General features: G+C 45.4%; 1 protein-coding gene across 1 annotated transcript in view; it reads left to right on the top strand.

The window, feature by feature from the left end:
* LOC144691008 (cytoplasmic phosphatidylinositol transfer protein 1-like) overlaps window positions 1-25242 on the top strand; it is a 195973-nt gene that overhangs the window by 79920 nt on the left and 90811 nt on the right. The window contains exon 3 of the mRNA XM_078558986.1: window positions 13939-14087. Within this exon, the coding sequence (XP_078415112.1) occupies window positions 13939-14087 (149 nt within the window). The remainder of the gene's footprint in view (window positions 1-13938; window positions 14088-25242) is intronic.

Raw genomic sequence — 25242 nt, 5'->3', positions numbered from 1 at the left:
GGTCCACCTTCGTTCCTTATGACCTTAAATACACAATATTGGGTAACATAGCCTTTGGAGGTGCTTCTGGATAATGGAAAATCAATACTCTACCTGACCATAAGACTTGAGCTATAATCTATGAACTAGGGCTTCCAAAAGGGAAAAGCACAAACTAGTAAGAAAACAGCAGATTGCAACATCTAGCTTAAAAATCTTCAGTTCAAATAATAAAAAAAAATTGACACTCAAAAGCACTTCATTGAGCCTGGGCCAGTGTTTGTAACATAATTTATATCCAAGGTTGAGTCCACACACAAAGGTGGACTCGCCCAATAACTGGAACTAAATGCCCATTTTAAAACAGGATTAAGTATTATAGATAGGAAAAACTGAATTAATCAAAATCTACTGCTTTTTTTTTTGGTCTGGACACTGAGCTGTCAATCAACATCTTTTTGCAGAAACATCCTTTGGGACATTTCAGTTGCATGAAATGGGTAGCTTGCATCCTGATTTTTGAAGGCATTTGAAGCTATCACTCCTCAAACACAATGGTGGCTGGATTATCTGCTGATAGTATACCAACCTCCCCTGGTGGGTTGACAGTTAGTTCCTTCATGATAACAAGTTCCAAAATAATGACATCTTTCTTGCTCGAATGTTCACGGCCACCATGTTCTAACAGTTAATCTGTCGTGGCTGCAGTCTGTACTATCTACACAATGCACTGCAGCACCCAAGGCTCCATTGGCAGCCTCTCCCAAACCCATGACCTCCAACGCCTAGAAAGACAAGGGCAGCGGACACACGGGGATGCTGTCACCTTCAGGTTCGCCGTCAAGCCATGGAAATATTTTGTCGTTCCTTTATCACAACTGGGTCAAAATCCTGGCACTCTTTACCTAAGAGCAGTGATCCATATAGACAGCTCATCAGTACGTTCTCGAGGACAATTAGGAATGGACAATAAATGCTGGACTTGCTAGGGAAGCCCAAAACCTAGAATGAATTTAAAGAAACTAGTCACTAATTGTCAAAAATGCAGCATGTTTGGTTGCTGTTCAGCCCACCAATCATGATATCACTGTACCTGGTGAGAGGGAGGAAGAATAAACAAAGGGAAGAGAAAGTCAGGACCAAATTTGAAAAAAAAAAATCAATTAAATGTGCCTTCTAGATTATCGCAAGATTTTTCTCAGCTGGGTGCGTCGTTTTTAAGGTGGGAAGTTATGTTTTGGAGAATATCGATCAACTCTGCAATCTGTTGCAAGCTATTTACAATCGCCTCTTGATGCATACTTTAATAATAATTTGCCCTAATCAAAGCTTGCTAAATGATTTTTAACAGGATTGCTGGTCTCTGATAATTTGTTTGGGACCCAGAAATTGTTTTAAGGGTGGTCGTGGACCTTATCTTTCAAAATAATGCTCTAAAATCACAGGGGCTTAGCAAAACGGTAGATAATACTATGTGTTCAGGTTAGTAACAAAGACCCTGAAGTATCCGCTCAGGATTTAACCTTCAATTTAAATGTTACAGATGTTGCTTCCAAGACTCTTTGGACAATTGACTCAATTTTGGACATTCAACCCTCAAGTTCATAAAATATCATTTTCACCTTTTGATTGTTCCATCATCCCTTAAATTCCCACGCTCAACTTCAGAATATGGAAAATCCAATCCTTTGAAGTACACTGCTATTAATCTGAAGGTTGGGGTGCAGATTTGATATCCCACCTCCTCCAGATTTCTCATTTTTGGCATTCTGCTGTGAGGCACGGGAAGAGATTGAGACCCTCCTGACCAATGGGAGTAAGGAGAATTTGTGTAAATTGGCTGCCACGTTTTCTATATTGCAACATTGTGCTCCGAAAGTACTCCCTTTTGACTCTACAATGCTTTGAGACAGCCTGAAGTCAAGAAAGGCACTATCCAAATGCAAGTCTTTCTTTTCCTGGATGATCTTTGAGCATTGTTCTTCAGTCAGTAGAGCAATGATAGGGCCTTAGCGAAAGCTGATTACCCTCTTGCCTGTAGCATGTACCCAATGTAAGGTGATCAATGGAAGCAAAACTACTCTGGTGGGTTATGACCAGGTAAAGAGGAGTGAACTGGCCGCCCTCTATTTAGCCTCCTCGGTCGGTCACAACAAAGGTTTAAGTTCCTTTTTCACAAGGATATGCCTTTTCCAAATCAGAATGTATTTAGCTATTTAAGTTGTGAGCAATAAGGAGCCAATCAAACAAGGTTTTCTTGAGTTGGAGAAAGAGCAAATTCATTAACTGCTAAACCCAAGAGAAAATAAATAATAAAAACCTGATGCTTCACACACAGGTATCAGAAATGAGGAAAGTTAGTCGAATAAAAAAAAATTAAAAGAATATTCAATTAACTATCATTTGATTGTCCTTGAGGTGTAGATTTTAAATCTTGTGGCTGATTTTAGGTTTGCTGGTTTCTTGGATGCGGTCAGATGTAAAATGTTGCAATTGTTACGATATCTCGGTTCGCTGGTAGGTCTCTGATAGTTGACTTCTCAAACTGAGACACACACTTTCAAAAGGGAGAAGGAGAGAGCGCAGCTTTTCACCCTGTTTCCTCGCTGAAAATGTTCTTGACGCTCCCTGTGTCACTTGCAATCTCGCTGCATTGGTTGCAGCCTGGCCTGTTACACTTCACCCATTGTGTATTTCCAAGGGGTTTTGGGTGTGTCTGCCTGTGGCAGTCATTGTTTCAATATCCAGCACTTTGCATTTTAATGTCGCTTCCTTTGACAGTGATGAGCTTTGCTGGATCCTTGAATTATAGGAAGTGTCCCTCTCTCAACACTCCTCTGAGGGTGTCTTGTTTGCTTTTACACCTTCACCTTGGAAGGTGACCTTTCATTTTTAAGTAGTTTGTTCCGTCTCATTTCAAATTGCAAAATTTCCAGTCAGCTAAAAGTTACAAAGTCATATTTTGAAAAATAAAAGGACATAGCCTTGTGACGAATGTAACCTTTAGACTATTTAGTCGTTCTCATTTAATTAGTAACTTTTCACTGGTTTAGCATAGCATCTTCAGGAATCTTCCTGTGAAAATTCAATGAATGTGTAAGTTGAATTTCAATTATCTAAGTGGCTCAAATCCTTTTTGTAAGTTTGAGTAAGGTTTATAAAAGCTAAATAGTGAAAACTTTGCTGCAGGAACTAGGTGTTTCATAATAATTCTTAGAATCAACTCCAGTTAGACTTCTATCTGATAACTCTTCGGTGAAGTTAAACTTAACAGTCATGGTTCCCCTTAATGAGCCAATGCATTAGATGCTCTCTGACCCAATTTACTCAGCCTCTCCATCAAAGGGCTACCCTTTCACCCCAGGGACCAATCTAGGGAACTGCCTCCAACACAAGTATATCCTTCCTTAGATTTGGAGACCAAAACTGTGCACAGTATTCCAGGTGTGGTCTCACCAAGTCAAAACCTGTTTATTCTCGTACTCTTATTCCCTTGCAATAAATGTCAACCTGTCATTTGCTTTTCCAATTGCTTGCTGTACCTGCATGTTAACTTTTTATGGTCCTTGTTTGAGTGCGCCTAACACTCTCTGAACATCAACATTTGCATGCTTCATGTTTTTAAAAAAAAATTCTGCTTTTTTATTCTTATGACCAAAGTGAATAACCTCCCACTTCTGTACATTAAACTCCATTCACCACCTTATTGCCCACCCATTTAACTTGTCTATGTCGCTTTGTAGCCTTAGTGTCGTCCGCACATTTCCACCTAGCCTTGTATCATCAGCAAATTTAGATACATTACTCTCTGTCTCTTTGTCCAAGTCATTAATATAGTTTGTAACTAGCTGAGGCCCCAGCACTGATCCCTGCAGCACTCCCCTAGTCACAGCCTGCCAACTTGAAAATTGCCCATTTATCCCTACTCTCTGCTTCCTGTCCGTTAACCAATCCTCTCTGGATGTTAACATATCCCTGCAACTCCATGAGTTCTTATTAACCTTTTTGTATGGCACCTTCTCGAATGCCTTTTAGAAACCCAAGTATACTGCATCTGCTTGTTCCCTGTTACTACCCTACTAGTTACACGCTCAAAAAAACTCTAATAAATTTGTTTTGCTTTTAACCAAGCTCTTTTTACTTTAATGTCTGGGTTATCTGACTGGACAAAGGCCGTTTTGATTTGAATGCACTGAGCTACTTTGAGAATTGCCCCGCTCTCTCTTCACTTCTTAACTCACCAGCTACCTTTCCTGCCACTGCAAGTTCTGATTGGTGTAATTGTCCTTCAGAATTTAAAAAAAAATCATTCATGGGATGTGGGCTTCACTGCCTAGGCCAACATTTATTGCCCATCCCTAATTGTCCTTGAGAAGGTGGTGGTCAGCCAACTTATTGGACCATTTCAAGTCCATGTGGCGTAGGTACACCCCACAGTGCTGTTCGGGAGGGATTCCAGGATTTTGACGCAGTGACAGTGAAGGAACAGTGACATAGTTGAAAGCCAGGATGCTATGCGGTTCAGAGGGGAACTTACAGGTGGCGGTGTTCCGATGCGTGCGATGCCCTTGTCCTTCTAAGTGGTACAGGTTGTGGATTTGGAAAAGGCTCTCGAAGGAGCCTTGGTGAGTTGCTGCAGTGTATCTTGTAAATGGTACACACTGCTGACACTGTGCGTCAAGTGAATGTTTAACAGAGACCCCCCCGACCATGGCACAGCTGAAATTGGGGATTCAACAGGGCACTTTTTCCTGGCTGCTCACCTGCCTTAATCTGGAGTACAACCCTTTTTGGGGAACTTTCTCTCTCTAACAAGCACTGTTTCCGTTGGTCACATTTTTGTTTGACATTAGGTACAAATCTTTCTAATGAACTAGTTTATGGGTTTATTCTGTTTTCAGAATAGCCCCTTAATCCCCTGATATTGTTCAGGGTAGGCAGGTAGAATGCTTAACTTCTGATCTACAACATTTGTCAGAGGAACATTAGTGTGTGAGATACCCTCATTACGCTTGTGTGTTTGTATCATTTAACGATTTTTCTGTGAGATAACAAAAAGAGGTTGCTTTGCAGCGTTGTATTATAAATCGAGGTGTATTTGTGCAAATTAAAAAGGTGGTGGGGGGTGGGGGGAAGGTTTGAGTTGCTCGGTAGTTAAGATGCTGATGAGACAGCTTTGACATTTGTTTTCAAATAGATTGCAAACAATAAGAAATTTCTAAGCTTATCTCTGCTGCTAACGATGTTTGTATAGTCTTTGATCCCTTTGTGAACATGAAAGATACAAAACGGAGACAGGGACACAGGCAACATCAACAACAACAACAACTTATTTATATAGCACCTTTTTAATGTAATACAACAGCCCAAGGCGCTTCACAGGAGCATTATAAAGCAAAAACTGACACTGAGCCACATGAGGTGACGTTTAGGTCAGGTGACTGAAAGCTTGGTCGAGGAAGTAGGTTTTAAATGTCTTAAGGTAGGAGGAAAATGAGGTGGAGAGGTGTAGGTAGGGAATTAGAGTTTGGGCCTATAGGCAACTAAAGGCATGGCCAATAGTGGTGGAGCAATTAAAATTTGGAATGCACAACAGGTCAGAATTAGAGGAATGTAGTTATGAGTTGTGGGACTGGACAAGGTTACAGAAATGAGGGCGAGATCATGGAGGGATTTGAAAACAAGGGTGATAATTTTAAAATCGAGACATTGCTTGACTGGTGTTGTAACATGGGTTCTTTTAAATATCTCAATGATGAGATTGAGACTTGCATATTTAAATATGAACTGTTTATTGGTAGTCTTTAGCTATTTACAGATCAAAGGTTACTGTAATGCATGGTGCTGTTTAGCTCCATGCTGGCTGGTTCCAGAGTGTTTTCTCTGGACTGTTCTCAGTCTATTACCATGTGACTCCATGCATCATACCATTGGTCCAGTCCCACATTAACCCTTGCTCTGCCAAGAATTTACATTACAATGGCGTGCAGGCATACAACAACCAGGAGCCAATGTAGGTCAGTGAACACAGGGGTGATAGGGGAACAGGGCTTGCTGCATGTTAAGACAGGGAGGTAGGCTTGTATCAAGTGAATGTTACACAGTCACGTTTTTTAAATAAGAAAGCTAGAATCAGTCGGACTTGGATGAAGAGAGCAGTTAGACAAGGCGAATGCGTGAAAGTGTAGTATGGTCATTATTTTTGTACCACAATGTGAAGAACAGTTGAACTGAGTGAAAGCCATTCTAAATATTACTCTGCATGTACCATCATGCTGAAATAAAGCAGTGTAATGATTCGTATCAATGCACCAAGTGTTTTGTCCAGGCCACCTGCAGAGAGAGTGTAAGAAAACGCATGCAAAAAACTTGAATATCCACTTCAGATCACAAAGGGGTGTTATTATTGTGACCCTCAGCCAGCACGCCTAGTTGCAGAGCAACATCGGTCAACTCCCTTCCTTCAAATCAGCTGCAGAGGGAGCAACTGGAAACACCTGAACCCAACAAACATGGTCCTGAATTTGGAACAACCTTCAATTTTCTTGCTGATGGAGGTATTTTGGCACAAAAATTGTTGGAAAGAGAAACGAGGCCTGACTGTTTTGATTTCATTGGCTCCATGGAGACGTATAATTGAGCCAGTTGACTATTGGGGTAACAATTGGCATAATATGCCACACTTTAATGCTACAACATAGTGATGTGCATTTAAACTGAGCAGCATTGAAATCAATGGAAATGAGAATCGATCCTACAAAAGACAACTGCCCTGTAACGCTAGTTTTCATCATGGATGCCAGGTCAGAAATCTCCCCCTAGTGACCACGAAACATGATGGCCTTGATTTTTGTTTCAGTCATTTTCATTGTCTGCCCCTTCTCGCCAAGAAAAAAAATCATAGAATTTTTAGACCATTTGTCTCAATGTGCCTGGCTTTGAAAGAAGCATACAATTAGTCCCAATCTCCACCGCTGTCGCCTCAGCTTTTTCCCCATAACTCTACTTGCTACTCAGAGAATCACTCATGCCAAAAATCCTGGCGCATCATTGGGTAAGCCTGTTCGACGCAATATGAAGGCTGATTCTAATGGGAAGCTCAGAGAATGCACTGAGGGGAAATTCTGGTGCGCAGCTCGTGATTAGTTTTAATGAGGTGAAAGTCATGGGCTGTGCCTCCACAGCGCGCCATTCGACAAGAGCAACTTGTATTTGCGTGGAGTCTTTAATGGAGTATAATGTCCCAAGGCACTTAACAGGAGCGTTATCAAACAACAATTGACACTGAACCGCAAAAGGAGGTATTAAGACAGGTGACCAAAGGTTTGGCGAGAGGTGGGTTTAAGGAGCATCTTAGAGGAGAGGCTTACGGAGGGAATCTGAGGGCTTTCAGCCTGGCAGCTGAAGGCATGGCCACCAGTAATGGAGTGAAGGAAATCGGGGATGCACAAGGGGCCAGAATTAGAGGGGCGAAGAGATCTGAGAGTTAAGGTTAGAGAGGTTCAACACCATGGTGTGATTTGAAGGCAAGGATAAGAATGCAGCTATAATATAACATCTCATGTTGAAAGCAAGTTGGATGATAATATAATGAACACAGACGCCACTGAGTGCACAAAGTGGACCTGATGCACTAAGAGCTGCAAGCTGGCACAGTAAAGGAGGAAGAGCTTCCCAATTTTGTTCTAAATTCGTTCAAATTTACGTGGGCAGTAACTTGTATCCATTTCTTGTGATGTAAAACTGCCAAAAATAATTAATTTTCAGACTGTGCTGTCAGTCCAGCCATAAATATTGCACTCATTTAGTAAATGAGGAACTGCCATTCCAGCTAGTTTGTTGTTAATGTGAGTAAAGGACCATTAACCCTGGTGATGTTTTAGTGATTGCACACAGGGAAGGAAGCAACAAATGTGCAAACACTGAGTGTCGAGACCATGTTGCAGTCATGTTGCCGATGCGCGTTGCGTACTCTTGGGAGGCTTCCTGTGTCCTCCTAACCGTCCAGTCCCACCACTGGCCACTCAGTCCATCCATCCTCACCACACACTGCCTTCTCATGACAATTGGAAAGCGATAATACTCTTCATTACTCAATTGGATAATTATTCATTCTTAATCTCACAGCCTTTCTCCCCACATCTCCAATTTTTTTTCAAGGTGTTCAAAGATAATGGAAATTTTCTCCTGTGTTGCTCACAGTAGTGTCCAGAAAGTTAATCTTCAATTTCTGGAGACTTCAGGACAAACCTAATTTGCATTAACATAGGGCCTTTAACGTAGTAAAAATAGCCCAAGGTCTGGGTGATTCACGGTGTACTACAGTGGTCCTAATGTCATCTCCTTTTCCTCGGTGCCCATTTTTTCCTGTGATTATGCTCCTGTGAAGTACCTTAGGATGCTTATTTAAAATTATATTTTACATAGCATTTATATAGCACCATGCACGACCACCGAACATCTCAAAGTGCTTTACGACAAATGAAGTGCCTTTTCAAGTGTACTCACCATTGTAATGCAGGAAATGTGGCAGCCAATTTTCACACAGCAAGCTCCCACAGACACAACAATCAGATAATGACCAGATAATCTGTTTTTATTGATGCTAATTGAGGGATAGTGTCCAGGGCACTGGGGTAACTCCCCTGCTCCTCTTCATGGTAGTGCCACAGGGTCGTTTATGTCCACCTGAGAGGGATTGACATCTCATCTGGAAGATGGCACCTTAGACAGTGCGGCACTCCCTCAGTACTGCACTGGCGTGTCAACCTAGATTTTTGTGCTCAAATCTCTGCAATGGGACTTGAACCTTCACAACCTACTGGCTTGCGTGAGAGTACTACCGACTGAGTCATAGCTGACTATGTCCATTATTTACAAATATATACGTAAAACACATTTACTATGTTAAATGCGCTCTATAAATACAAGTTGTTTGTTTATCATAAAAAGAGTGCAGTGATATACGAGATGCTGTCGGGTAGACAGATGCTGTCTGGTTGTACCCTATTGTATGTCATAGCACAGAAAACTTTGAAGCAATTGATGACCTCTCCTCACACGCTGAAAGATTTATTGGTGATTTCTTGCAGCCCTAGCACTTTTACTCCGGAGAATGTGCCTGAGCAGCACTGAAGTGTGGCCGGCTTTGTCATTCGTGACCAAATCATTAACTGCAACAAAGCGTGCGGCTATTTTTAGCTACCTCTTGACATCAAAGTGACGTGGTTGCCTCACTTGTGTTATTTCAGGAGCCCGGGGAAGGAAAGAGCTCATCTGTTAAACATCGCGCTGCCCGGGTGAGGGGAATTAGACCCTGCTTGTGATGATGGGTTGTGTGTGTAGAATATGGAAGGGGGCTGAATTTAGAAATGTGGCACCGAGGTGCTTTCTAAAGCAGGTAACCGCACATCTGAAAGAACAGCCTGCTCCTTTGCAACCTCCAGTGCCAAGAGGGAGATTGCACAACCTTCGGTAATTTCACTCTTGATGGAAAAAAAGCTTAGAAAAAACATACCCCAATCTTTAGATTGTTTCCCCACCCCCCACCCCCCCTTTTGAACACGCTCATTTGTTTCAAAACAAGATCGCCCCGCTTGAAAGGAAGACTTGCATTTACATAGCGCCCTTTCACCGCCTCGGGATGTCCCAAAGCACTTCACAACCAATGGCACTTTTTGAAGTAAAGGCTGGAAATACTCAGCAGCTTCTGGGCAGCGTCTGCGGAGAGAGAGAGAGAGAAATGGGATTGACGTTTCTCATCAGAACCGGGTTAAAATGAGAGATGTGGCAGGTATGAAGTGAGGATAGAGGTGGGGGAGGGGGGCTGGGAGGGAGGGAGGGAGGGAGGTAGGTGGGCGGGTGGGGAGTTAAAGGAGGAAAGAACTGGAAAGGGGATGTGATCTGAAGTTGTTGAACTCAATGTGGAGCCCAGGAGACTGGAGCATGTCTATCAGAATTGTAAGCTCGAAGGGGAGCATCACGCCTTTCGATTAGGCACTCTACGGCCTCCTAATCTCTCCTGCCTTCCACCCTATCGCTGACCTTCACTCTTGTGTCCTTCACCGTAACTCCGGCTGCCGACTGGAAAAGCGTCGGGAGGGCAGTTACGCGGGTGCACTCGGCCCACGCCACGGCTGTGGGGCCCATCGCGCAACTGCTCCTGGCGCCTTCCTGGTCGGCGGCCGGAGCTTGGGTCTGGCAAAAGCTGTGCAGCCTCGCATGACATTGGAACCGGCATTTCCCATGGGAATTCTAATGCTAACGTTCAATGCTTTACTTGTGTGTACGTTGCCGGCAATACCACCCAGCGCCATTATCATGGGAATTCCAGGGTAGTGTTTCAATGTTTAATCGCACGTAGAAAAACATGATTTGCTGGTAACAGCTCAGGCCAGGTCGCGATTTGAGTAAGATTTTGAGTGCTGCCTCCTTAACCTAGATCCAGTCGGTCGAGACTTTGTGCACCTAGAAGTTTCTACACCTCCAAGTCCCTCCATGTGTAGATAATAGGACACTTGACACTGACATTGAGACTGCAACTGAGCATGTGCAGGAAGGAGCGTTTCCCCCTAGCGCTCTGGCACAAATAAACACAGCCTTTGCTCTTTACCCACACCCCCCCTGCTTCTATATTCGATTAAAAGCTGTCATATCCCTATTTTTTACCCCCAGTTCTGCTGCGAGGTCATCGACCTGAAACGTCTGTCTCTTTCTTCACAGATGCTGCCTGACCGGCTGAGTATTTCCGGCATCTGCAGTATTTTTGCTGAAGGACTGTTGCAGTGTGGTCGCTATTGTTAAGCAGCGGCCAGTTTGTGCACAGCAAGATCCCACAAGCAACAATGTGGCAATGGCCGAATAATCAGTTTTATTTTAAGCGACGTTGGTTGCAGGATAAACAGAGAAACCCACCTGGTCATCCTAGACGTAGGGGGCCAACTGAAGGGCCAGGCAGTGTCTCTGTTTAAAGTGTCATACATGAGAGACAGCGGCTCCAAAGGTGTGGCACTCTGCCTAGATTTTGTGCCCGAGTGTTTGGGGTGGGATTTGAACCCACAACCATCTGATTCAGAAACGAGAGTGCTATGCACTCAGCCACAGCTGACGCTGGGGATACTTGAGTGCGATGTCTTTGTGGGACCACAACTGTCGGCCTCCTGCTGAACCCTCTCTCTACAGCTTTTATGCTGCCCACCTTTCAAGCCCCTCTCACCTCACACCCCAACCATGAAGATTTAGCAGATTATGCTGGAGATAGCTAAACCATATGGATTATATGGAGACAACCCTAGGTTTAATCCAGGATCTGTGCCAATTTATCTAATCTCAGTTGGTGCGCTGATGGAGAAAAAAACAAAAGCACTTGAATTTTTTAAAGGCCCTTTTTCACAATTCTTTACACCCAACGAAGTATTTGGAAGTGTAATCACCGTGGTCACATAAGAGGTAGAGGAACTATTTTAGGCCACAGTTACGAAGGGACTGATTGACCAGGGTTCCCTCCCCTGGTCAGTGCCAAAAATGACCTCTGCTGCAAGTCGGGACAAGATTTGGCTCTGGTGTGATGTCCCTAGTAGTCAAATGGCCTGCTGATCCTAAGTTCAGAAATGAACTGGAGCCAACTAAGCACCCTGTAGGACAGAAACCCAACAAGGAGTCAACATGTCTGAGAGGGAAGAGATTGGGAAAATTGATCAGGGGATCAAAAATAAAGTGTCGGTGACTATTTGATTTGAATAATTTGGATGATCTTTGCCATCTTGTCAGGAAAGGGCCAATTTTTTTTTTCATTTACGGGATGTGGGCTTCGCTGGCTGGGCCAGCATTTATTGCCCATCCTTAATTGCCCTTGAGAAGGTGGTGATGAGCTGCCTTCTTGAACCGCTGCAGTCCATGTGGTGTAGGTACATCCACAGTGCTGTTAGGAAGGGAGTTCCAGGATTTTGACCCGGTGACAGTGAAGGAATGGCGATATATTTCCAGGTCAGGATGGTGAGTGACTTGGAGGGGAACTTCCAGGTGGTGGGGCAGAATTTTGCCGTCGGTGAGCAGGGGGCGGGGCCCGCTTGCCAACTCGTAAAATGATGTGGGATGATGTTGAGCGGAACCCCCGATGTCACCCCGCCCCATTTAAATTTTCAGGAAGGCGGGGGCGCAGCAAAATCAGCTGTGCGCCCACCGACCTGTCAACGGCCAATTGAGGCCATTGACAGGATCATTTAAACAATTAAAGGACCTGCCCGTCCAACCTTAAGGCAAATAGAAAAAACATGAAACCTCATCCACCAGTGGGATGAGGTTTCACGTAGGGATTTTAAAAAGTTTAATAAACTTATAATGTAAATTATGAACATGTCCCATCTCATGTGACATTGTCACATGAGGGGGATGTTAGGGAATTTTTTTTCTAATTTTCATATTTTTAGAACTGTTAGTGATCTCCCTGAGGCTGCACTTAGCCTCAGGGAGATGTGCGCTCTTTCGTGCGCATGCGTGAAAGAGCGCACTCTCGCTTTTGGGGAATCCCCCCTCTGCCCGCACAGGGAGTGCATAGCGCTTCCCACCGGGCATCACGCTGGGCGGGCCTTAATTGGCCCACCCACGTAAAATGGCGGCGGGGCTCGGTTCTCCAGCAGGGATCGGCTCCCCACCCGCCGGAGATTGGGTCGGGCCCGCCCGCCTGACAGGCAGAAAATTCTGCCCGTGGTGTTCCCATCTATCAGCTTCCCTTGTCCTTTTATTTTTATTTCTGAATTCCCCCCAGGCGCAGTAGTTTTTCAGTTTCAACTGTCTAAAGAACTCATTGTTATTTATGAGGCACTAGATTTATTTCATTTGTCAGCAGTATCATTATAACTTGGTTTCTTAGCAATGTTTCCCATGGTCAGCTTCAGCTGAGTTGGTAGCTCTCTCGCCCCCCCGCTGAGTCAGAAGGTTTTGGGTTCAAGTCTCACTCCAGAGATTTGACCATAAGAATCGAGGCTTTCACTCCAGTGCGGTACTGAGGGGAGTGCTGCTCTGTTTGAGGTGCTATTTTTCAGAGAAGGTGTTGAACAGAGAATCTTCCTGCTCTTACAGGTGGATGTAAAAGATCCCATGGCGTTATTTTGAAGAAGGGCAGGGGAGTTATGCCTGGTGTTCTGGCCAATGTTTATCCCTTAATCAGCATCACCAAGGCCGATTTATCTGGTCATTAACACATCGTGGGAGCTGGCTTTGCACAAATTGGCAACCGGGTTTCCTGCCTTAAAATAGTGACTGCACTTCATTGGCTGCAGAGTACTTTGAGATGTCCGGTGGTTGTGAAAGGTGCTATATAAATGCAAGCTCTTTCTGTCCCTCTCTTCCTTATGTGTCACTGACTCCAGGACTTTTGCTGATAATGGATGTTGTCATTATTTGTAATCATTACATAAAAATTATCCACTGCTGCCTTCTCCCGGGTAGAATGGCTTTCCCTTAGTTTTGTTGTTAGTGGGGGCTTGCTGTGCAGAAACTGGCTGCCTCATTTCCTACATTTACAAAAGCAAGTGAAGCCCTTCATTGACTGTAAATCGCTTTGGGGTGGACTGTGGTCATGGAAGGCACTATTTAAATGCAAGTCCTTTTTTTTTTACTCCTTTTAATAGTCACCTACCAAACTATCAACGATTTCGCTAACTGGGGGATTTAAAAGCTGAAAAATAATCTGAAGCTCACTAGATTTACTTCAAAGTCAGAGAATCTCAGAATGTTCCAGTGCAGGAGGCCATTCAGCCCATCATTCCTCCATCGGCTTTCTGAGAGAAGTTTCCATTACCCCTATGAGTTGTTTTGATACATTTAGCCACTTTCCTTTTTAAAGCTAATGGCAGCTGCTGCTCCCATCATGGGTTCTGGTGGAGTATTCCCTCTGCGTCGGGTGGGAATCGGACAATTTTTGATATTAACACGGCTGTCTTTCTTTTCTTGCCACAGTACAGGATAGGACAGCTGTACACCATCAGCAAACACAGCCACGAACAGAGCGACAAGGGCGAGGGGGTGGAAGTGGTTAAAAACGAACCCCACGAGGATCCCGTCCACGGAAAAGGACAGTTCACGGAGAAAAGGGTGCATTTGTCCAGGTAAGCTGTTCGAAGCTGGCAGGCACGGGTGGCTAGCCAGCCAGCCAGAGGACCCCCATCCCCATTGAGGTTCGTGTGGGCACCATTACAAACCCTGCTCAGCACTTCTGATAGTTTAAAACGCAGTGCTTGCTGGGAAATGGAGTGACCCGCCCCGCTGACTGAGACAGCATTAGTGACGGCGGCCATGTTGCATTCAATCCGAGGCAAGGGAACGAATGGTAAAAATGGACAACAGGGAAGGAAAAAAAAAACACTAAAAGGGGACGGGAGGACCGGACAAGAGTTTCTCATTCCCAAAGCGGATGATTAAACGTTGAATGCAGTTCGGACAGAGGACAAAGGAGATACTCCCACACAGCTTGCTGCAGCGTTGCCTCCTCTTTGGAATTCCAATGTCGCATCCTCTTTCCTGAAACTGAGAACTGTGGGGGATTGAAAGGTTGGCTTAACTTTTTTTTTAAAAAAAAATGTGTCTGCGAATTGGCCAACAGCAGAGCTTTGTGAGCAGGGTATTGTGTACAGCTGCGGTACTCAACTCTGACCTTTTCAAGAGGCCAGGATTAACATGCCTGCCAGATGTTCAGTCAGATTTAGGAATGCAGCCTCCTAATTTATCTGATTTTTTTCAAAATGAAAGAAAAGTTATCTCGGCTGCATATGTTCCTCCCTCCGTGTGCCATTCAAATCAAAGCACGCCGCACTTTAACCCAGGAGCTGCTGCTACCCCTTTACTTCCTGGGGGGGGAAAAAAAGCAGCAAAGCCCTCGATCCTGCTTCTTAAAATTGGGCAACAAATGCTAGAAAACATTGGGAATTCTCATTTGGCTCCCTCCCTTTTCCAAGATCCATTCCTTTTCAAAGTTATCTGTAACTCAGATTATGAGAGAAGGGAACACGACACCCAGATACGCAACACCCAGGCCCAATTGGTGCGCTGTTCTGTACTCAATGCAACAACATTTTTCAGCTTGTTTAGGAATGATTCATATAATTCAATCTTCCAGATGTTTGCGCTTGCTCAGATTGTGAGATAGGCCAGAGAAAAGCTTGTCATTCATTAGGGGGAAAAAAAATCCTTAAATTCTTCCTCACCATCCACCCTCCCCATTGTCACTTAATTCCGATACTCTTTTTAATTAATCCCCAAGTTTTTTGCCGCCTCTACTCAGGAATCCTTTCTGCGTATTGATCACTCCCTGTGTTAAGAAAAAGTTTCTGACACCAGTCCTTCGTTTGAGCCCCATGTGCCCTCGTCATTTTACTCAGAGTAAGTTTTGCGAGTTTTTCTGGACCTGTCTTTTTCACACGTTTACTATCCTGTGTACCTTTGCAATGCTCTCTTCTCAGTGGCCTCCTTTTCAGGCTGCCAAGCCCAAATTGGTTTGACATTTTGACAAAAGTCAAGTCCGTCTCTCTGAGCAGCCTCGAGTTGTGTTTCCGTGACCAGACACGAACACGTTAATCCAAAGGGCTTGTACGATACGGTTTCCAGCAGAGCGCACAACACCCGCAGATCGATGGTCTGTATTTAAGGTGTGTAGCAAGACAGACTGATGTGTCTGAGCGTTTGGACAGGGGAGGTGAGCTTTAAAGGACAACTTACACAGTCGGATGTGAGGGAATGTTAAGTAAAAGTGCATGTGACAGCCAAACGAGCAATATGGAACAGTATATGTTCTGTCAATCCCCTGGGGTATTAAAGCTCAGCATTTGAGAGCGATCAATTTTCTCAAAGGAGTTCCGGAAGACTGTCGGGGCACTTAAATTTCATGTCACTTACCTTTGTTGCCCTGATGAGGTCAGTAAATTTCTTGCCAGGGGACGGAGCCCTTGGTGACCGTGACCGCTCCTGCCACGGCCTTTGAAATATCGGGGCCTCTTACCTCGTCAACAACTGAGAATCCCAACCCTTTTCTGCCTTAATTCAGCCAGCAGCACTCCTACAAAGTGGTCTGCAAAGCTTCAGCACCCCACCTTACGTCGGCTGCTTTGACCAGTGCCAACCTCCTGCCAGCGACTCAACTCCTTGAGCTGGATGCAGCTCTTTAAACCCTGCTCCTGCCTCAAAGTTAAAGGAGAAAGGCATCCATTAGGATCATAGGATGGTTACAGTGTAGAAGGAGGCCATTTGGCCCACCAAGTGTATGCTGGGTGTCTGCAAAAGATTAATGAGAGATTGTTAAGGTCTGGAAGGAGTTCCCATGGATGGTGAAGCATATGGGACACTACGGCCTGGCAAGATCAGGGTGAGAAAAATACTCTTAGTTTATAGACTGAGGGAAATGGTGGTGGTATAATGGTATTATCACTGGACTAGCATTCCAGAGTCCCAGGGTAATGCTGTGGGGAGCCGGGTTCGAATCCCACCACGGCAGATGGTGGGATAATAAATTAAAAATCTGGAATTAAAAGTCGGATGACCACGTAACCATCGCAGATTGCCGTTTTTAAAAACCCATCTGGTTCACTAAGGGGAATTTTAGGGAAGGAAATCTGCCTTATCTGGTCTGGTCTACACGTGACTCCAGATCCACAGCGTCTGAACAAGGGCAACTGGGGATGGGCAATAAATGCTGATGATGCCCACACCCCAGGAACAAATTTTTTTTAAAAAAAAGGGAAACGGAATCTGGGAATAGAAGGATCAGAGAATGGTTACAGCCCAAAAGGAGGCCATTTGGCCCATGTCTGTGCTGGCTCTCGGCAAGAGCAACTCAGGTTGTGCCACTCCCTTGTCTTTTCCTTGTAGCCCTGCAAACTTTTCCTCTTCAGATAACGATCCAGTTCTCCTTTTGAAAGCTATGATTGAATCTAGTTCTATCAAACTCCCGGGGAACGCATTCCAGATCCTAACCACTCACTGCCCTTAAAGAAAAAAGCTTTTCTCCATGTTACCATTGCTGCTATTTGCCGATCATCTTAAATCGGGGTCCTCTGCTTTTAACTGCGTTCCTGCCACTGTGTGTTCTCTCTCAGGCTGGTTTCAAAGAGGCTGCGTAGGAAGCTGAGAGCAGAGAGGTCAGAGAATTAAAATGATGTGTGATTGGAACCTCGCAGGCAGGGAACAGACTAGTTTTAAAGGACGTTGGGAAGAGGATGAAGCTAAGTGCAGCAGCTTTTTGCCCCCCTGTTGGCAGTGTCTTGTTCTGGGTAAATTGCCCAATTTCTCTTTTTTTTAATATATAGGTGAATCCAGATAGGGAGTAGTGACAAGATGTGGCTGTGCAAATCTGCCCCAAATCGTGATGGAAAGAGCAGGAAGAGCTGCAGCTGATTCCTCACCCCAACTTCAGGTCACTGCTGCTGCCCTCCCTCCCCCCCACCCCCCACTCACAACTTGCTGCATACAAATACCAATGGGGAGGATAGGACCCCGGTTTCTGGCACTCTGCCTCCCTGAAAGGGGGCTGTAGGCCCCCGAAACTGTGGCAACGGCCCCAACTATTGTAAACAAAAGGGGGGGACCTTGCAATCCACCCCTTTGCAATCACTTATGTGCTGGAAGACCTTGGTTTCACCTTGAGGCCTTTTAATGGATGATCGGTTCATCCCTTCCAGGGCCCTGGGACTGCTTTTCTTCCTGCCCTTCCCGGACCACTGCTGCAGCACCCCCCTCCATTTCCCTGTAAGCCCCACCGATGGACAATGAAACCCTGGGCTGTGGTTGGGGGCAACTGGAGGAAGCCCCCAGCCCGTTTCTTTGAAACACCGCAAAATTCTCGCAGGGTTTGGCGGGGTGGATGCAGGAAGGATGTTTCCCCTGGTTGGGGGGGATATTTCCCCTGTTTGGGGGGAATATATCCCCTGGCTGGTGTGGGGGTGCTCTAGAATCGGGGGGACGCAGTCTCGGGATAAGAGTTAGGATGGAGGTGAGGAGGAATTTCTTCACTCGGGGTGGTGAATCTTTGGAACACTCCTACCCCAGAGAGGGCTGTGGAGGCTCACTCATTGAGTATGTTCAAGGCAGGGATCAATAGAATTCAAGTTGGTAAAGACATCAAGGGATAGGAGGATAGTGTGGAGAAATGGCGCAGAGGTAGAAGATCAGCCATGATCTAATTGAATGGCGAGGCAGCCTCGAGGGGCTGAATGGCCTCCTCCTATTTCCTATGCCTCATCGAGTTCCTTCCCATTAGGGCTCCAGCCCTCGGCTTCTGCAACCCCGCGGGTTCTACCATCATCCAGCTTCGTGTTGCTCTTGACCAGCAGGGACACGTACAGGATTAGACTGTCGTGTCAATAAGAGCACCCGAATCCTGGAATTACAGGTTGGAAAATATTGGGGTTTTTCTTTCACAAGTTCAAGTCAGCCAATTTGCGAAGAGGATCCTGCACTTGCCAAAGCGAGTTGACTTGCTCTGCCAATGCAGCGACGCAGGTGTCAGGAGGCATAGAGCTTCTGTCATAGGTAACCTGATCTGCCTGGCATCCTTCACAGTTGCCTCCCCTTGTGTGCCAACTCAGAGGATCAGTGTTGACAAACTCCCTGGTGCCAACTGAGCAAGCTTGGGGCTCAAAAGTAAATAAATGATCCTCAACTGGATTTCTCCATCAAGAAGCTCCAGTGTCTCCACTGCATCCTAACCACACCGTTATGTTTTGTGTTTATGTTATTGTGGAATCATAGAATGGTTACAGTACCGAAGGAGGCCATTCAGCCTGTTCATGCCTGTGCTGTTCCTCCATAAGAACAACTCCGCTAATCCCAGTCCTCTGCCTTTACCCTAGCTGGAGCCCTGCAAGGTTTTATTTTCTCTTCAGATAAGTATGCAATTCCCTTTTGAAAGGAAGGATTGAATCGGCCCCCGCCGCACTCTCTCGGGCAGTGCAGATCCTAACCGCTTGCTGCATTAAAAATGGTTTTTCCCCCTATGTTGCCTCAGGTTCTTTCGACATTCATCTTAAGTTGGTGTTCTCTGGTTCTCTACCCTTCCGCCAATGGGAACAGTCTGTACCTATCTATCCTGTCCAGGCCCCTCATGACTTTGAACCCCTTTATCAAATCGCCTGTGTCAGCCCCTCCTCTCCTAAAAATAGTGTTGCCTCGAATCGGACACACTACTCCAGCTGAGGCAGAACCAGTGATTTGTAAAGGTTCACTGTAACTCCCTTTAGTTTCCCTAATGGCTGCTATTTAGTTTTTGCCGCTATTCCTTTTTTTTGCAGAGAATCCATTCCTTACTCTACGTTGCAATTTTGCTTGGCTTTCCATATGTGCTCTGCGCTCCAACACTCTAAATTCTCTATAGATTTCCATCCAAGTGTCAGTGTGGCGCGGGCTTTGCAGCATGACGTGGGCTTGGATTTTACCATCCCCTGTGGGGCATGTTTTTGATGGTGAGGTGGGGTGGGGGGAGGTTGCATGTAAAATATTGCAGGTGACTAGCCCACTGCCTTCCTGCTCACACCAGACCCCTTCCTCCTAATGTGGGTGGGTAAGGTGTTTCCTGGCCTGCCTGCCCTTAGACCTGTTGAAACCCTTTTTATTCCCCAGTTAGGGACAAATAATGGCCTAATTCTACCTCCACTGCTATAACATGGTTGGCAGAGGTGTGTGGGCAAAAATGGGCAGGCTACTTTTTTCCAACTCTGGAGAAAAGGCAGGGAGGAAGGGGGATTACCTCCTTTTGAAGGGGGGTACCCTATGCACAATAGGGGCACCACCCAACCCCCTCTGCTCAAAATGGGCCCCTTTTCTCTTCCGCGCCCCCCCCCCCCCCCACTTTCCTAGTGCCTGGCCCCTAAACCCGACTCCCACCCACTCCCTAGGGTGCTCAATCCCTCCCTGCCCAAAAAATCCTGGACTTGGCTTAGTCTGGTATCCATGTTGTCGTCTTTGTGGGCCTACTTACAGTCCCAGCAGCGCCCGCCACTGAGCGCTGGGACTGCCCAAGAGCCTCCGGCCAATCATATTGGCTGGCAGCTCTCGAGGGTGCAAGCCCCATACTCTTTGCTTGTTAAGACCACCCGCAATGCAATATCACTGTGGGTCAGCCTTTCTTAAAATCGGTCGATTCGTGACTGGAATGAGGTGGGGCAGCAGGATCGAGCAATATGCATCCCCAACCCCCCGCTCCCCCCTGTATGATAGGTAACAGGAATTTACTGTACTTTGTGCCAATACTGTGGGAGGGAGAGAGAGAAAGACGCTTTTAGGATTGTGTTTCACCAACTGTTTCCAACGTATTATGATAATTATTTTGCCACCTTGAATTGCTGACTGCAAAACTGGTGCTTGTACTATTAGACCCGTTCATTTGGTTGTATGGCCCTTTTTGTTTAATGAACAATAATCTGTCTCACACCTTCAGAAAATCAGTAATCTAGTAAAACCAAACATGCACGATTTTGTACCAAAATGTGAAATGCGGATTAATCCATTTAAAAAAAATTTTGGAAATTGCATCTTAACTATTGAAAATTTCTGTTTTTTTTAAAAAAACTGAAGAATATTTCACATTTAGTTAAATTAACAGTGTGAGCTCTGAAATGGCTGTTGCCTTTAAACAGCTAAAATAATGACCCAGTGCAATTAAATGACAATGGATTTCATATTTTTCTCGACTCTGACTCCTCCAGATGGAAAGAGTAGGTGCATGTTAGTCAGTGGCTGCTTTATGACTGCCCTTCATGGCGCTTGTGAGTGTGTTACGCTGAAGGGCTTTAATCCCCTTTCCCTCACTTATCAGTGAAGTGCTTATGCTATTGGCTTTTCAGTTCATGTTGCCATGAACCAACTTGTGTGGTTGTCCGACTCCAGCCATCGGACAGGGCAGATGCCAGAGCTGCGCTTGCAGAGTTGTGTGGCAGGAATACATACTGCGACAAAGGGGCAGTGATCATTAGAAGCTACAGAAATTGAAAGATCGCATGTCTCTAGACTACCAAGTGAACGTTGAGGTAGTGGAGAAAGTGCGAAAGAGATTTACATGAACAGTGAATAACAGGAAAGGTGGAACAGGTTGGAGCTCTTTTTCATCTCGAAGAGAGTAGGCTGAGGTGTGACCTGATAGAAGCTTTCAAAATTTTGAAGGGTTTTGGCAAGGTAGGTGAGATATTTCCACTTGTAGGAGACAAAAACTCGGGTACTCTTTATATAAAAAAAACGGTGTCTAATAATCCATTGAGGATTCAGGAGAAACATTTTTACGCAGTGAGTGGTTACAATGTGGAATGAACTGCCAAAATTAATTAAAAGCAAAAAACTGTGGGTGCTGGAAATCCAAAACAAAAATAAAAATACCTGGAAACACTCAGCAGGTCTGGCAACATCTGCGGAGAGGAACACAGTTAACCTTTCGAGTCCGAATGATCCTTCAACAGAACTAAGTAAAAATAGAAAAGACGTGAAATATAAGCTGGTTTAAGAGGGGGTGGGGTGGGTGGGACAGGGAGAGCTGGATAGAGGGCCAGTGATAGGTGGAGATAGACAAAAGGACAAAGAGGTGTTGAAGGTGGTGATATTATCTAAGGAATGTGCTAATTAAGGGGAGAAAGCAGGACGAGCAAGGTACAGATAGCCCTAGTGGGGGTGGGGTGAAGGGAAGGGATCGAAATAGGCTAAAAGGTAGAGATAAAACAATGGATGGAAATACATTTAAAAATAATGGAAATAGGTGGGAAAAGAAAAATCTATATAAATTATTGGGAAAAAAAGGGGGATCGGAAAGGGGGTGGGGATGGAGGAAAGAGTTCATGATCTAAAATTGTTGAACTCCATATTCAGTCCGGAAGGCTGTAAAGTGCCTAGTCGGAAGATGAGCTGCTGTTCCTCCAGTTTGCGTTGAGCTTCACTGGAACATTGCAGCAGGCCAAGGACGGACATGTGGGTATGAGAGCAGGGTGGTGTGTTGAAATGGCAAGCGACAGGGAGGTCTGGGTCATGCTTGCGGACAGACTGAAGGTGTTCTGCAAAGTGGTCACCCAGTCTGCGTTTGGTCGCTCCAATGTAGAGGAAACCGCATTGGGAGCAATGAATGCAGTAGACTAAATTGAGGGAAGTGCAAGTGAAATGCTGCTTCACTTGAAAGGAGTGTTTGGGCCCTTGGACGGTGAGGAGAGGGGAAGTAAAGGGGCAGGTGTTGCACCTTCTGTGGTTGCATGGGAAGGTGCTGTGGTAGGGGGTTGAGGTGTAGAGGGTGATGGAGGAGTGGACCAGGGTGTCCCGGAGGGAACGATCCCTGTGGAATGTCGCCGGTGGGTGAAGGGAAGATGTGTTTGGTGGTGGCATCATGCTGGAGTTGGCGGAAATGGCGGAGGATGATCCTTTGAACACGGAGGCTGGTGGGGTGATAAATGAGGACAAGGGGGACCCTATCATGGTTCTGGGAGGGAGAGGAAGGTGTGAGGGCAAATGCACGGGAGATGGGCCGGACACAATTGAGGGCCCTGTCAACCACCATGGGTGGAAAAACTCGGTTAAGGAAGAAGGAAGACATATCGGAGAAACTGTTTTTGAAAGTGGCATCATCAGAACAGATGCGACGGAGGCGAAGGAACTGAGAGAATGGGATGGAGTCCTTACAGGAGGCGGGGTGTGAGGAGCTGTAGTCGAGGTAGCTGTGGGAGTCGGTAGGCTTGTAATGAATATTGGTGGACAGTCTATCACCAGAAATTGAGACAGAGAGGTCAAGGAAGGGAAGGGAAGTGTCAGAGATGGACCATGTGAAAATGATGGAGGGGTGGAGATTGGAAGCAAAATTAATAAATTTTTCCGGGTCCCGACGAGAACATGAAGCAGCACCGAAGTAATCATCGATGTACCGGAGAAAGAGTTGTGGGAGGGTGCCGGAGTAGGACTGGAACAAGGAATACTCCACATACCCCATAAAGAGACAGGCATAACTGGGGCTCATGCGGGTACCCATAGCCACACCTTTTATTTGGAGGAAGTGAGAGGAGTTTAAGGAGAAATTGTTCAGTGTGAGAACAAGTTCAGCCAGACGGAGAGTAGTGGTGGATGGGGATTGTTCGGGCCTCTGTTCGAGGAAGAAGCGGAGAGCCATCAGACCATCCCGGTGGGGGATGGAGGTGTAGAGGGATTGGACGTCCATGGTGAAGAGGAGCCTATTTCGATTCCTTCCCTTCACCCCACCCCACCCCCACTAGGGCTATCTGTACCTTGCTTGTCCTGCTTTCTACCCTTAATTAGCACATTCCTTAGATAATATCACCACCTTCAACACCTCTTTGTCCTTTTGTCTATGACATCTTTTGGCTATCTTCACCTATCACTGACCCTCTATCCAGCTCTACCTGTCCCACTCCCCCCCTCCCTTAAACCAGCTTATATTTCACCTCTTTTCTATTTTTCCTTAGTTCTGTTGAAGAGTCATACGGACTCGAAACATTAACTGTGTTCCTCTCCGCAGATGCTGTCAGACCTGCTGAGTTTTTCCAGGTATTTTTATTTTTGCCAAAATGAATTGTTGCAAATAGCATAGATGCATTTAAGGGGAAGCTAGATAAGAACTTGAAGGAGAAAAGAATAGAAGGTTATGTAGATAGAGTGGAGGAGGCTCATGTGGAGCATAAACACTAGCCTGGGACAATAGGGCCGAATGGCCTGTATTCATGCTGTAAATGCCATGTCTATGACATGTTGTCTCACCGGAGTTCATTGTTAAAAGAATTCCAGTCCCCCAATTAATCAAATACTCTGCATGAAATTTAAGCTTGTTTCTGGTGAACTCAGTCCTAGTTACACTTCCAGCCTGGCATTTCAGGGCCTGTCCTTCTTTAAAAACTTATTGATGGGGTGTGGTTATCGCTGGCTAGGCCAGCATTTTGTTGCCCTTCCCTAATTGCCCTTGAGAAGGTGGTGGTGAGCAACCTTCTTGAACCGCTGCAGTCCATTGGGCGTAAGCACACCCACAGTGCGTTTAGGAAGGTACAAGATCTGATTTCACTGTACATGGTTTCTATCTTCCCCTGAGATTTGCCACATTCGCAGAGCCACCTCCTCGAATAGCTTTGTCAGAGCGATCTGTTTTGAGAGGCCTTGCAGCCATATTCTCATAGAACTCAACCTCCATCAACAATTGCTGCCATTTTGGCCCAACCACCGAATTGGCCCTGCAGCAAAGCATTGATGCTGTTAAATGTTTAGTGAGTAATACTTCCTGTCAGATATTGTACCGCATTGGAAAGAAAATGCTCTGCCTGGCCCTCCAAAGGCTGTCGAGTACCATTTTGATCTTTTGCTCGAGTGACAAAATATCTTTTTTTATCTCGCCAAAGATCTGCACGCTGTTTTGAGCGGAGAAAATGTCCGGCGCCAAAGCCAGCCTCAGGTGCAACGCTTGCAAAAGAAAGCCTTAGCTTTTCTGCTAAAGTTGCAAAGGTCAAATTACCACTTTCAAATGAAGCAGGAAATATTGGGCACACGCCTGCATTTGCACAAACGCAACAGGGCCTTGAGGGTTTGGTGACCACCAGAAAGGCTTGAGAATCAAAGGACCCTGCCCACTTTAACGACCATATTAGAAAATGTATCGGTGCTTAACATCCTGTTTCATTCTTGCCTGTGCTTTGTTTCACTTCAGCAACGTTTACTGAACCTTTTTTAAGGCTGACCATAATCTCGCCAATATTCTTATCAGGATGTCTGGTCGATCTTGCTCTTTGTCAAGAGTTACTTTACAGGAGAGAGAGCATTTTGTTGAATTCATTCATTGTTTTGCCCTAGTGTATAAGGAGAACATGGGTGATAAGGAGTCAGTGACCCATTTTGCTTAAGAACTTGAGAAGTTGAAATAGAAGCAGGAATAAGCCATGAGGCCCTCCAGCCGTTTAATAAAATCTTGGCTGATCCTGGATTTAAATTCAACTTTCCCCAAAACTCTTGAAACCCTTAAGAGTCAAATGTTTGTCGATCTCGGCCTTGAATATACTCAATGACGGAGCATCCATAGCCCTCTGGCGAAGAGAATATTAAATCCCCTGAGTGAACACATTTCTCCTCGTTTCAGTGCAAAACAGCTGCCTCTTTAACATTCCTGCTTGAAGACTGATTTGCTATCACCTGTTTTATATGAGGTCACAGAGCCAAGATTTACTCCCAAGGGAGTTGCAAATGTTGACTTTTAGCAAGAGTAGATTGCTTTAGATTTCCCTATGACACATTCTGATTTTGTCTCTTTGTTCAACCATC

The sequence above is a fragment of the Cetorhinus maximus genome, chromosome 15, assembly GCF_964194155.1.
Source record: "Cetorhinus maximus chromosome 15, sCetMax3.hap1.1, whole genome shotgun sequence".
NCBI lineage: Eukaryota > Metazoa > Chordata > Chondrichthyes > Lamniformes > Cetorhinidae > Cetorhinus > Cetorhinus maximus.
The sequence above is the reverse complement of the archived record's forward strand: the minus strand, read 5'-3'. Positions and strand labels throughout refer to the sequence as shown.